At 42.8% G+C, this 15,006-nt stretch overlaps 1 protein-coding gene across 1 annotated transcript in view; it reads left to right on the forward strand.

The window, feature by feature from the left end:
- The window catches only part of Fcf1 (FCF1, rRNA-processing protein), a 25,303-nt gene that overhangs the window by 7,065 nt on the left and 3,232 nt on the right, over nt 1-15,006 (forward strand). Inside the window, exons 4-5 of the mRNA XM_023703654.1 lie at nt 5,239-5,311; nt 11,852-11,939. Coding sequence (XP_023559422.1) covers nt 5,239-5,311; nt 11,852-11,939 — 161 coding nt within the window. The remainder of the gene's footprint in view (nt 1-5,238; nt 5,312-11,851; nt 11,940-15,006) is intronic.

Here is a 15,006-nt window from a genome sequence, read left to right on the forward strand (position 1 = left end):
TGAGCCATCTCACCAGCCCCAGGAAATACATCTTAAAAGGATATAGTGCTGTTGATGGTGATTCCTCTGACAGATGTGGGCAAAGTAAGTTGAACACCTTCTGGAAGGATTCACTATTGTTGATATCATTAAGAATATTTAAAATTTATGGGCATAGTTCAAAATGTCAGCATTACCAGGAGTTTGGAAGGAGTTTATTCCAGCTCTTGTGGATAATTTTGAAGGATTCAAGACTTCATGAGGCAAGGTAACTACAGGGAACCATAATATAATGAATATTTTAGAAAAGGGATTTTGAATGTTTTCACTGTAAAGAAATGATTAAGGAAATATTTTTGCTTTGATTTCAACATTATAGATACTTATATGTATCAAAACATCACATGCAGGGGGCCGGGAAATTGGTTCAGTAGAATAAGTGTGTCTTAGTTACTCTTCTCTCGTTGCTGGGACAAATGCCTGACACCCAAAATGAAGGAAGGAAAGGTTTCTTTAGCTCAGTTACTGGAGTCCTCAGTCCACGCTCCGCTGGCTCCAAGGCAGAGCGGCACACAGCAGAGGGCAACCTTTCAGGGCGGCAGCAAAGAGCAAGAGCACAGGGAGAGGTAGCAGCAGCTCAAGCAGCTGGCTGCTCTTCCCACCTTACATTGTAATGCAAATTACCTGCCCCAGGGCAGGTGTATCAGCCACACCACCAACAATCAATCACAAACTCCAGAAGCCACCCCAAGACCGCATGAGGCTTTGGGGGACACCTAGACACAAACCATAACATTCCACCCCAGGGCCTCCAAAGACCCATGCAGATCCCTTTATGCAAAAGCCATTCTAGTCCATCTCTTTGTTACCAAAGTCCCAACAGTTTCAGCATTGCTGAAGAGTCCAAGTCCCAAGTCTCCTGCAAGATCCAAGGCAAACTCAGCTGTGAACCCCTGCACAAAAGAAAAATTAAACACATCCAACATTCAAAGGCACAAGATAAACATTACCATTCCAAAAGGTACACATAGCAGGATACCAAGCATTGGGACCACAGCAAGTCCAAAATCCTGCAGTTCCATGTGGGACATCCGAAGCAGTCTGTGGCAAATTGTGAGCTCCATGAGGCTCCGCCCCTGTGGCCCGCTTGGTGGTAGCTCCCATGGCTTCTCTCAGACTGGCTTTGCTCCCTCCTTGCAGTTTCTCTTAGACCATCCACATTCCTGGCTTTTCCAAACTTCTGGGGTTTCCACTGAATAGGCTTCTCACTCACAGCTTCACACACTGCCCTCCCAGAGGCACACCGCCTGGCCTCCCAGGCCTTCTGAAATCGAGGTGGAAGCCTTCTTAACCTCAGAACTCCTGCATCCTGCATATGCCTAAAACCAATGCCACGTGGATGATGCCAAGGTCTGCTGCCAGCTGGAACAGTAGCCAGGTTTCCTTCTCTCTTGGCTGTAGGGGTCGAGTGCCTGGATTGCTGAGTACCCTAACCCTGATTCCGAGGAATGATTTCTCCACACCGGCGCCATTCTGGAACCTGGGGATCAGCGGCTTTCCCCTCAAGGCACAGTCCCTGACCTTTGCAGTTCTGAGGCTGCCAAGGGTGGAGACCCACCTCCTCTGTGAGGCCCTCAGGCCATCCTTTCCATTCTCAGGTTCCTTTCCAGCAATGGAGATCCTCTCAGCTCCATCTTTGCAGTCCACAGCTTTATTGGTGCTTTCTTTCTGGCCAAGCTCACAACATTTTAAATCCTCCTGCTGGGCTCCTTGCTCGTTATTCTCAACATAAATCTGGCTAAACGCCCCCAGCAACAACCAGACCACTGCCCCAATATTTGGCTGCTTTGCAATATCTTTTGCCAGATTAATCAGTCCACCGTGCTTAAACTCAGTCTCAGGCAAAGTCTCTGGACATGAGCAAAATGCAGACAGCTCTTCTGCCACTTCAAAACACAAGTGATCTGGAGTCCAACAGCCAATGCAGTCCTTCCCAGCAGAAACCTCCCCAGCCTGGTCTTCACAGGCCAGCTTTCCATCAGCCTTCTGGTTTCTGAGCTCTGACCAGAATCTCCCAAACAGAACAACCAAAGCTATTCCAGTGCTTTGCTTGTAGGTGACATCTCCGAACCTTTCCTATCTCTTCCCATAAGCCATTCCCAAAAGCTTGTAATCCACATGGTCAGGTTTATCCACAGCAACAACCCCACTCCTGGTACCAAATTCTGTCTTAGTTACTCTTCTCTCATTGCTGGGACAAATACCCGACACTCAAAATGAGGGAAGGAAAGGTTTATTTAGCTCACAATTACTGGAGGTTTCAGTAAATACTCAGCTGGCTCCAAGGCAGAGCAGCACACAGCAGAGGGCAACCTTTCAGGGCGGCAGCAAAGAGCAAGAGTGCACAGAGAGTAGCAGCAGCTCAAGCAACTAACTTCTCTTCCTGCCTTACATTGTAATGCAAATTACCTGCCCCAGGGCAGGTGCAGCAACCACACCTACAGTAATCAATCACAAACTCTGGAAGCCCCCCCCAAGACTGCATGAGGCTTTGGGGGGACACCTAGACACAAACCATAACAAAGTACTTACCTGGCAAGTGCAAGGGCCTGAGTTCAATTCTTGGTTCTAAAAAAAAAAAAAAAAAAAAGTCACATGGAACTCCACAAATATATGCAGTTTCTATATGTCAAGTAATTTTTTGAGCCAGCTCTTGCCATGTTGTTCATGCTGCCCTTGAATTAATTGTGTAACTCAAGTTGGCCTCAATCCTCTTGCCTCAACCTCCTGAGTGCTAGTATTATAGGTGTGTGCCACCACAACCCCCATGTCAATTAAAATTTTATGTATTTATTTATTTACTGATACTGGGGATCGAACTTTGACCTTGCTCTTACCAGGCATGCCCTTATGCTGCTGAGCTATATCCCTGGCCCATCAATTCCAAATGTTGAAAACATGTTAGAGGAAATAATTGTAGCTGTAGAGGAAATACGAAGAGAGCTAGAATTAGAAGTGGCGTGTGAGGTGACCTGATTATTGTACTTTTACGGTAAAACTTTTTACCAAATTAGGAGTGACTTCTTACATATAGATGAGCAAACAGCAAGTTTCTTGAAGCAGAGTCTATTCCCAGTGAAGGTGCAATGAACAAGAGTCTTTTGGCTAGGAATTTGTGGCGCAGCATACAGTCTTATCAGTAATCTACATCCCCAGGCCAAAATGCTTTGTTGGTTTGTTTTTGCCTTTGGTGTCTGGGATTGAGTCCAGGGCTGTAAGCATCTGCACAACCAGAGTTACAGCCCCAGAAATAAAGTTGACTTTGTGCTTAGGCTGGCCTGGGTCACTGGGCTCCAGTGACCCTCTGGCTTCGCATTTTGACAGCTGTTCTTGCATGTGTGCACGCTGCACCCAGCTCAAAAAGTTTTGTTTTGTTTTGTTTGTACTGGGAGTTGAACTCAGGATCTTAAGCTTGCCAGGCAAGCACTTGTGCCACTGAACTATATTCCCAGCCCAATAAAATATTTTTTAATTATAGTAGATATATTGTTCTTTTAACTATAACGCTAGCGTACATAATAGACTACAGCATAGCGTAAACATAACTTGTATGTAAAGGGAAACCCAAAACCTTGTGTGATTATTTCACTTTCTGAAATAATTCACTTTATTACAGTAGTCTGGGTTCAGCCTTCTCCCAGGTGTGTCTGTATATGCTGAACAACATTTATAGTATAAATGTAAATGTTTATTGATTTATTAAATCAAGATGAGCAAAATAAACACACAAAGGTTATAAAATATCAAAATTCTTTCAATGCCTAAATTTAATGGAAAAGTGGCCGTATGCTTTTATTACATTAAAAAAAATGAAGGCAACCCCCACGTGAGACAAAAATGGCACTTTTGGAGTTAAATACTTATTAGGATCAAAAGTAGTAAAGTGAAGGGCCCACCAGATAGCTCAGCAGAATGAGGCAGAGTGCAGCGGCTGAGGTTTGATCCCAGCACGCTCTGTGCCGGCCCTGCTCCCTAGGGCGCACAGAGACAGTGATTGAGGCTTGGGAGCCTGATACCAGGAGAATCGCTATGAGTCCTGTCTATGTAGTGACACCCTGTAGACCGTGTACCAAATACATTAAAAAAAAAAAAAAAAGCAGTAGAGTGGAAAATGGTCAGGTGACAGTTTTTTTATACATAAAATATTTAAAAGACTTATATAAAAGCCTTTCTACTTTTTTTTTCCTTTTTAATCTATATGCATATAATACTTCTGTTTTAATTTTCTTTGTTTTTTGGGACAGGGTCTCACTGTGTAGTTCAGGCTGGCCTTGAGCTCACTTGTAGCCGAGGCTGGTCTTGAACTTGTAGCGATCCTCCTTCCTTTGCCTCCGAGTTCTGGCATTGCAAGCATGAGCCACCATACACAAGTAAACTATGTACCTATAATATTAAAAAAAAAAAATTTAAATATAAGAATAGTTTAAAGTTTAGGTCCTATGCTATAACAGTGCCTAAAACAGTGAGCCTTTAGTGGCGCTTCGTGCACATAGGTACTAATCTTGGTAGGTTCTGTATATCCCTTGTACCGACACTTAACATTGTCTGAGCTGCTTTTCTAGGAGTCGCACAGTGCCAGATCCAGGGAGTAAAGCGAATGAGGATTCACCTTAACGTTGTGGAGAGCCTGCTTTTCCTTTGGATGACATTAGGTGGCAGCATTCGCCATATTTCTTATCACACTGTATAAAGACACAAAAGAGGACTTCCAGAATTGCCTCCAAGAGGGGACATGGTAATACACACCTATAGTCCCAGCACTGGAGATTAATGGAGGAAGATCATTGAATTCAAGACCACCCTGAACTACATAGACTGTCTCAAAAGTGGGGATAGGGCCAGGGAGATAGCTCAGTAGGATAAGCGCCTGCCTCGCAAGTGTAAGGTCCTGAGTTCAATCCCTGATACCACAAAAAAAGGGAGGGAGAGAGGCAAGTTAGAACGGTAGCATGCATGCATGTCTTCAAAGTGGAATGGAGTATTTGAGGGGGTCTTTTACTATAATAAGTTATTACATTTAAATATTCATCAACTATTTCAGTCATCACTGTCTAAATGATTTGGCCCTCACTATTCATTTCACTATGCTTATCCTGCAGTCATTCAGACATCTCTGAGTCTGTAAAGACCAAACAGGATATAATTCACAGTATTTCTTTATTTCGTTACTAAATTTTCTGTACTTTTTTTTCCTGGCAGGTATCCCTTGTATAACTGATTGTGTAATGGCAGAAATTGAAAAATTGGGACAGAAGTATCGAGTGGCCCTAAGGTAGGAAGGAGTTAATCTAAGTTTATTCCATATCAGTATACTGAAGATTCTTTTGTCCTTTCTTCATATCTTTGCTGTCCAGAGATTTCTTTTTTTTTTTTTTTTTTGGCAGAACTGGGCCTTGAACTCAGGCCCTTGTGCTTGCCAGGCAAGTGCTTATTCTACTGAGCCATCTCCCCAGCCCCTGTCTAGAGATTTCTTAACCAGTTATTTTATTTTTTAATATATTTGATACATGGCCTCACTATGCAGCTCAGACTCATAGTGATGCTCCTATTTGCAGCCTCCCCAGCGCTGGGATTACAGGCGTGCACCGCCACGCCCTCACTCATGCTCCTCAGTGCACCCAGGGGCGGGGCGGGGCGGGGCGGGGCGGGGCGGGGCGGCATGTGGTGCTGGAGCTTGAATCCCAGTCACTGTTTGCCTAAGCAGGTGCTTAGTCTGCTGAGCTATCTCACTAGCCCCCATTATTTTAATAAAAATTAAAATCATAATTTAAAAAGTAAATATTTAAAGTTGAAGCTGGAGCTCTTTGAACTAAATTGATTAGCTATATTGGTCTTTTGGGCCTCTTTTAAAGGCTTCTAGATTTTTCAGCTAGGAGCTATGAGTTTGTCATCTAACCATCTCCTTCAGAATTTGAGTTTTAAAAATCTACATTTAAAATTTTGAGTTTAGGGCCAGTGAGCTAGCTCAACAGACTAAGCGCCTTCTTAGGCAAGCACAGGGACCAGGGTTCAATCCACAACACCACGTGCTGCCACCCCACCCCTAGGCATGCTGAGCAAGCCACCAAGACCCAGTGTGATAGCGGACGCCTATAATCCCAGCAATCCCAGTGCTGGGGAGGCTTAAAACAAGAGGATCACTACGAGTCTGATCTGTGTAGTGAGAACCTGTACCAAATACATTAAAAATAAATAACATAAAATTTGAGTTTATGAAGCCAGGTGTAGTGCCAAACAGCTGTAATCTCAGCACTCGGGAGGCTAAGGCAGGAGGATCACTGCAAGTTTGAGGCTCTACTACATCTTTAAGGCCAGCCCGAACTACAAAGTGAGACCTTGCCTCAAAAAAAGATTTTAAGGGGGCTGGGAGATAGCTCAGTAGAATAAGTGCTTGCCTGGCAAGCACAAGGGCCTGAGTTCAATCCCTGGTTCCACAAAAAAAAAAAAAAAAAAAAAAAAGATTTTAAGTTTACTCCAAAAATCAACCTTGAATTTAGAGTTGTTGTACTCCAAAAAGTCTGTGTAAACTACCATCAAGCCTAAAGACCTTTGCAGAGAATTCACAAAACTTCGTAACAGTGCTGAGGCATAGCCTTTATCACTGTGTTGATTTGTCACTGTATCTGCACTAATTGTGAAACTTCTGGTACCTTCGTGTGAGTCAAACCAATAGCCTGTACGAGCCTAGTAGCCATTGTGTTCGTCACTGCTGCTCACTGGCAGTTGCTCCTTTTTAAACCTGAGTCACTTGATGTCCTTGTTGGCTGGGTTTAGTGGTGCACTCTTGTGATCCCAGTACTTGCCTGTAATCCTGTAAGTCAAGGAAGCTGAAGCAGGAGGATCACTGGGAGGCCCCAGCTAGGCTAGAGAGTAAGTTCAAGGCCTGCCTGGATAACATAGCAAGACCCTAACTTAAAGAATACCCTTCATGCAGCAGTAATTTGGACTTTATTCAGTCTTCACCTGCAGGACACATCAGTATCTGATGTCATGAAATGAGAAGTATACACAGAGCTTCCAGAGCACTTCCACCGCACACCAAAACACAGGTTTTGTCAGTGAAACTCATTTGTGTGTCTGTTTGAGCTAGTTCTTTTTGTGTGTGTATATTGTATTTGGGATTGACCATGTGGCCTTTTATTATTGTTGTTTTTATTTTTTTAATGACAGTGACTCGCCTTGGGGCCGGGGAGATGGCTCAGTAGGATAAGCGCTTGACTGGCAAACGCAGGGATCTGAGTTCAATCCCTGGTTCCACCAAAAAAAAAAAAAAAAAGACAGTGACTCACCTTGAACTTACCATATAGCCCAGGCTGGCCTCAAACTCATGGCAATCCCTCAATAAATTGCCCAGGTTGAGCTCAAATTTGTGGTCCTCCTGCCTCAGCTTCCCCGAATACTGGGATTATAGGCATGCCACCATGCCCGGCTGTGGCAAAAACTTATAAATCTACACAACAGTGTTCAAAATAGTTGAAACTGTGGAGCAATAGGAATTCTCATACTCAACTAAAGATATTGATTAGACATCACTTTGGAGAGTAGTCTAGCAATATCCAGTAAGATCCAGGCTGTCTGTATGCCTATAACACTGTCTTTCAACCTGGAGATCAGTCGACAGCTTGTGAGATCAGTTTAATCTCAACCAGTATGTTTATAAAAATGTAATAAAATGGATTATAAATACCATGCATTGGGGGCTGGAGATTTGGCTTAGTGGTAAAATGCTTGCCTAGCAAGCTGGAAGCCCTGGGTTCGGTCCTAGGCACCAAAAACAAAAAACAAAAAAACACCATGCATTATATGACCTAAAAGCCAAGTCTGCTTCCCAGAGCTAACATGCTCTTTTATGGGGGGAGGAGGGGAAGCTGCATAAACCGCATGCATTTCATACTGGGGTCCTGATAAAATTGAAAGGCACAGCAATAGGGTAACCCACATACATGTGCCATAGTAGAGGCAAGTATTAGATTTTTTTTTTAATGTATTTGGTACAAGGTCTCACTACACAGATTGGACTCGTAGTGATCCTCCTGTTTTCAGCCTCCTAAGTGCTGGGAGTACAGGCATGTACCACCACATCCAGTCTCGTTGACCGTCTCATCGTGCCCTCAAGGCGGGGCCACCGTGCCACACCGCACCATGCCAGGGATCGAACCAGGTCCCTGCACCTGCCTAAGCAGGTGCTTTAGTCTGCTGAGCTATCTGGCCAGCCCTAGAATTATTTTACTAAGAGCAAAAAATGGCAGGCAGCATCCCAGCATTTGGGAGGCTGAAAACAGGAGGATCACTATGAGTCTGATCTGTGTAATGAGACCCTGTAGACTCTTTACTAAATACATTTAAAAAGAGGGGCAGATAGCTCAACAGACTAAGCACTTGCTTAGGTAAGCGCAGACGCCAGGGTTTGGTCCCTGGCACCGCATGCCACGTGGGCACCGCCCCCTAGGCGCACTGAGCCGGCAGTAGAGGCCAGGCGCACACACCTGTAATCCCAGCACTAGGGAGGCTGAAAACAGGAGGATCACTACGAGTCTGAGCTGCATGGTGAGACCCTGCACAAAAAAAAAAGAAGAAGAAAATACTGGAAGATTAGGTAGAAGGATCACAAATTTCAACCCACATTAACCAATTTAGCAAGACCCTATCTCAAAAAAAGAAAAAAATAAGGGCAGGGATATAGCTCAGCAGCACAGTCCCTGCCTGGCAAGTGCAAAGTCCTGAGTTCGATCCCTGGTGCCAGGAAAAAAAAAAAGCAACCAGGTATGGTAGTACATGCCTATAATTCTAGCACTTGGGAGGTTGAAGCAGGAGGATTGCCATGAGTTCAAGTCTACCCTAGAATATATGCCAAGACCCTGTCTCAAAAATAAAGAATTAATTAAAATAAAGCAAACCATTACTGCTATTGTCAGTATGTATATATGCAACATTATGTACTTCTTTGTTTTTTGGGGTTTTTTTGTTTTGTTTTGTTTTTTGGCAGAACTGGGAATTGAACTCAGGCCCTTGTGCTTGCCAGGCAAGCGCTTACTCTACTGAGCCATCTCCCCGGCCCTTGTGCTTCTTGTATATAGCAAAATGAATATGTGAGAATGACAAATACCAAACTGAAGATAGTCATGAAGGTATGACAGTAGAGTAGGACTGGAGAAGAGACTTCCTTTTTATTTGTAATGTTCTGTTTCTTCGATAGTTTATCTTTTTTATCCTTCTTTGTCTGCTTGAAACACTTCAACTTAAAAGAGGAGGGAAGAAGCAATTATTTTATTTTTTTAATTTTTTTTTTTTTTTTTTTTTCGGAACCAGGGGTTGAACCCAGGCCCTTGCACTTGCCAGGGAAGCGCCCATTCCACTGAACCATCTCCCCAGCCCTAGCAATTATTTTTTAAATAATAAAAATAAAGAATGGGGCCGGGGAGATGGCTCAGTGAAATAAGCACTTCCCTGGCAAGCACAAGGGTCTGAGTTCAATCCCTGGTTCCACCAAAAAAAAAAAAAAAAAAAAAAAAGAATGGGTTCAATCTCTGGTACATAAAAAAAAATAAATAAATAAATAAAGGATAGAAGGGGAGAAAATGGAGACATCAAGCTTAGCTATGAAGAGCAACAAAACAAACAGGGTGGCAGCGAAAGGGAAATAAAAGTTGTATATTGGGGGATTCTTTTTTTTTCTAAGATAGAAAGGACCATATAGGAGGCCAGGGAGATGGCTCAGTAGAATAAGCGCTTGCCTGGCAAGCACAAGGGCCTGAGTTCAATCCCCAGTTCTGAAAAAAAAAAAAAAAAAAGGACCATATAGTGTGTTGGCTATTTCTGGAAAGACCTAGTAGAGAGGAGGAGATGAGATTCCAGAAATGAAAGGCTTCACAAAAGAGCAGAGGCCCAGAGTGTTGCCTGCCTCACGTCCCAGCTACCGTCCTAGTGGGTCCTCCCCAGCCCACCAGTCTTCCTAGGACAGAGGTGGCTTCCATCACTGTCACCCTTGAAAACTTCTGTAGACGTGTCGTCACCGCAGCCATGAAACCCTTGCTCCATTGGCAACCTTTTTGAGCATATTCGCCCTCCTCTTGACCAGCCCCTTCCTGCCCATTGTGCTCGCTGTGCCCGGGATGCCAACACACCATCCCACCTTGCTTGACACATTCTCTCATATTCATTTTATTTTGTCTCCATGTCATTTTTTTTTCCATGTCATTTTTGTCTAAATACACCACCATACTAAAGTGCTAAACTGTACTGCCACTTAGAATAGTTTTAGGTGCCCAGTACCTGTGTGTCACTTTGTATTTTTGTTCATTTCTGTGACTTGCCCTTATATAATAGAAAGCATACAGCTTGCCGGGTATGGTGACACATGCCTCTAATCCCAGCACTCGAGCAGAGGCAGGAGGATCATTCAAGAACAGCCTTGGCTACAAAGTGAGCTCAAAGCCAGCCTGAACTGCACAGCTAAACCCTGTCTCAAAAAGAAAAGACGAAAAAAAAACACATAGTTCTAGGAATCACAGACTTGAGATCTTTCTTTTTTTCAAGTTTATATGAAATGATATCTTCAAATTATTATGGCAAACTATAAAACATACAGCAAATGAAAAAGTCCTTTTCCAAGTTTACTTTTTCTATTCTCCTATCCCAAGAGTGATAACTGAGAAGGGTTAGTAAATTTTATAAACATATATATGTAAAAATATTTTAATAGACTTTTATTACATAAATGCAAATCTAAAAGACTGTCAGGAAAATTACACTAAAAAGTAAACTATTGAGTCCAGGCATGGTGGCACACACCTGTAATCCCAGCACTGGGGAGGCTGAAAACAGGAGAAGCATTACAAAAAAAAAAGTAATGGCTTCATCTGCATTAAATGACAAATCAGGCACCCCATGACTTCTGGCTCTTCCCAAGTCAAAGTGACCACAAAAGGCACATGTTTGAATCCATGTGGGACATGGAACACAACTAAAGATGCACACAAAACAGGACTTCCACAACTGCTCCAGAAAGCGACAAATATATTTCACTGGCCTATTTGTTTATTCAGCTGTTTAGTAGAGTCTTCATACCTACAACTGTACCTCTTTTTTTTTTTTTTTTTTTAATAGGATAGAGGCACCAAAATGTTTTTAAGAGCCAGCCTGATAGCTCAGTGGACTGAAGAGCCTGCTTAGGCAGAGCACAGTGGCCAGGGTTCCGAAGTGCCAGCCCTGCCCCTGAGGCACACTGAGATGAAGACTGAGCCTGGGTGTGATGGCGCAAGCCTGTAATCCCAGAACTTGGGAAGCTGAAAACAGGAGAATCACTGCTAGTCCAATCTATGTAGTGAAACCCTGTAAACCCTGTCCTAAATACAAAAAAAAAAAAGTTTTTAACTTTTACCTTGTTAATAGATGTTTAGATTATTTCTCATTTTTTACTTTCACAAACTGGTATTGACCATTTTTATGCCTATCTTCTGGAACATTTGTGTAAGGCAGCTTCCTAAAAGTGAGATGTTTAGGTTGAAATTGACTTGGTTCTAATTTTGCCTTTTTTCCTGCTGTGTGGGATTCCACAAATTAACCTTTCTGAACCTGCTTCTTCTGTAAGATGGAAGTGAAGTAATTCAATGTTGTGATGATTAAATGACGTTAGGCACACCGGCTGTCAGAAGCTTGGCCTCCCTCTCCTGTAAGTTGTCATACCAGTTAGGGGATTAGCTTTCAGAGGAGAGGGTACCTGAAAAATCCACAGAAGTCGTACTTTTGTTTTACTGATGGAGACACAGAAATTACCCAGGTGTTCTCACTGTTTTCTTTAATTGACTTGCAGGATCGCCAAGGATCCACGGTTTGAACGCTTACCTTGCGCACATAAAGGGACCTACGCAGACGACTGCTTGGTGCAGAGAGTAACTCAGGTATCATCAGTTTTAAATGCCTAGTTTGAGCTTTAAAAGAAAAGTGAACTCTTGTCTCCTGAATGTTCAAGGTTAGTGACATATCTAGAAATCTAAGTGACCATAAATATATTATTCCTTCATAGAAAGCATAGACATCCTCATTTACTTGAAAAAATGTAATAAAATTGGGGAGAAAACATGATTTCAAATCTTAACACCTGCATGGACTAGGTGTACAATTTGGCACACTTACTGGTTTTTTATTGCACAAATCCATTGAAAGGTTTGAGTTAACGTTGATATAATAATATATCAGATTCCAGGCCGGGTAGATAGCTCAGTAGGTCCTGAGTTCAATCCCCGGTACTGCAAAAAAAAAAAAAAATTCTGGGGCTGGGGAGATAGCTTAATAGAATAAGCATATGCCTGGCAAGCACAAGGGCCTGAGTTCAATCCCTGGTACTGCAAAAAAGAAAAAAAGAATAATATATGTTCAATCTCTGGTACATAAAAAAAAATAAATAAATAAATAAATAAAGACCTTTTCATTAATACATAGTTGTTATATAGAGAGATCATATTCATTGTAAGGAATTAGTTCTTATACATCATGTATATCTTTTTTAAAATTTTATTTCTGTGTGAGTGTGTGTGGCCAGCGCAGCCCACCAGGGGCGGGGCTGGCTGGCATGTGGTGCTGGGGGCTTGAACTGCGGTCCCTGTGCTTTGCGAAGCTTGTTCTAAGTAGGTGCTTTAGACCACTGAGCCATCTCACCAGCCCTATTGTTGCCTAACTTTTTCTTTTTTTTTTTTTTTTTGTGGCGGAACCAGGGATTGAACTCAGGCCCTTATGCTTGCCAGGGAAGCACTTATTCCACTGAGCCATCTCCCCGGCCCTTACATCATGTATATCTTAATTCTTCAGTTCTTCTCCCTGCCCTTCAGCCCCATCCCTTCCCCGTTTGCACAAGTCTTGTTTCCATTTCTCCTTTCCATTGTCCATGAGTGCATATGTTGATAACCATGTTAAACTGTTGTTTGGCAAGAGACATTAAAATAAAATGGGGAGGGGCTGGTGAGATGGCTCAGTGGTCTAAAGCACCTACTTAGAACAAGCTTCGCAAAGCACAGGGACCTCGGTTCAGTCCCCCAGCACCACATGCCAGCCAGCCCCGCCCCCTGGTGGGCTGAGCTGGCCACACACACACACACACAAACACACAAATAAATAAATAAATAAAAATTAAAAAATAAAATGGGGCCAGGGAGATGGTTGAGTGGAATAAGCGCTTCCCTGGCAAGCGCAAGGGTCTGAGTTCAATCCCCAGTTCCACCAAAAAAAAAGTTACAGCTATCCTGTGCACCTCCACAAGTGTTTTTTGGTTACTTATAAGTATCATATGGGTGATATACTTTAAAATACCTTAGTATGGGCAATGTGATACATATGAAAAGAAATACCTGTGTGTAAGAAGTATATGAAATATTTATTACAAAGTTATTTATAATAGAAAAAAATAAAACAACCTAAATGTTCCTCAGAAATTTTTTTTTTTTTTTTTTTTTTTTTTTTTGGGTGGGGAAGCGCTTATTCCACTGAGCCATCTCCCTGGCCCCCTCAGAAATGATTTAACTATGGCATGAGCATTTAAAAAGAATGAATTATATTTTAAAAGGGCACAGGACTTATACATTCTCCAAAGAAAATTACTCAAATGGCCCAAAGGCAGATGGATAGACGGTAACCATCACTAACCATTAGAGCGACGCCCTAATCACAATGAGCAGCCCTTTGCTGGAGGCCAGGCTGGGCCACATGGCGAGTCCTGCGGAGGCTGAGGCAGGAGAGACGTTGCAAGTTTGAGACCAGCCTGGGCTACAAAGCTCAAGGCCAGAGTGAACTGCATAGCAAGACCTTGTCTCAAAAAGACAAAATAATAAATAAATAAAAAGATGACAAGGATTTGTACAACTTTGAACCCTTGTCCACTGTTAGGACTGTGAAGTGATATAACTACTGCACTGCAGGAAACAGTATGCCTGCTCCTCAAAAGTCAAATTATTAATGCTTCTAGCAGTTACACTTCTGGGTATCCAAAAGAATATAAAACAATTTATTTTATTTTATTTATTTTTACGGTACCAGGGATTGAACTCAGCACCCTGTGCTTGCCCGGCAAGTGCTTATTCTACTGAGCTATCTCCCCAGTCCCCTAAAACAGAATTTAAAGTTTTTTTCATTTTTATTTCTTGAGACAAGGTCTCACTACGTAGACCACGCTAGCCTCGAACTGGCTATATATCCCAGGCTGCTCTTGAGTTCAGTGTCCTCCTGCCTCAGCCTCCCAAGAAATGAGATACAGACACGTGCTACCTACCATACCCATCCAGAGCAGGGGCTGGATGCCTGCTAGCTCTCTTCACGGCTCCTTTCCACCTAGGTCCACAGATGGCCCTCCTCCATCTACGCTCCTCAATCTGCATCAGTGCACTTAATGTCCTATAGTGTAACTCTTGTCTCAAATTCTTACCTTCTCCAGCTAGGCTGTGAGCTCTTTGATACCAGAGACTGCTTTCTTTATTCTCAGTTTTCCTAGTTCTTACTTGGGTTTTAGCAGAGCACTATCTCATAGAACCACATTTAATTTAAAATTTTAAATTAAATTTAAATTTTAAATTATAGGCACAAACCTATAATCCCAGTACTTGGGAGATTGAGGCAAGAGGATCACCATGAGTTTGAGGCCAGCCTGGGCTACATGGTGCTTTCAAAGTTAGCCCAAATTATATAACAAAACTATTTCAAACACCAAACCAATTTTTTTTTCTATTAACCACAGGGTTTTTTGTTTCGGTTTTTTGTTTGTTTTGTTTTTTAATTTGGTACAGGGTCTCGCTATGCAGCTCAGACTCTGATCCTCCCGTCTCAGCCTCCCCCTTGCTGGGATTACCAGTGTGCACCACCACGCTCGGTAACCACAATTTAAAAAGTAAAGAGTGGGGCTGGTGAGATGGCTCAGTGGTCTAAAGCACCTACTTAGAACAAGCTTAGCAAAAGCACAGGGACCGCGGTTCAGTCCCCCAG

The sequence above is a fragment of the Octodon degus genome, unplaced genomic scaffold (assembly GCF_000260255.1).
Source record: "Octodon degus isolate 3935 unplaced genomic scaffold, OctDeg1.0 scaffold00007, whole genome shotgun sequence".
NCBI classification, from domain to species: domain Eukaryota; kingdom Metazoa; phylum Chordata; class Mammalia; order Rodentia; family Octodontidae; genus Octodon; species Octodon degus.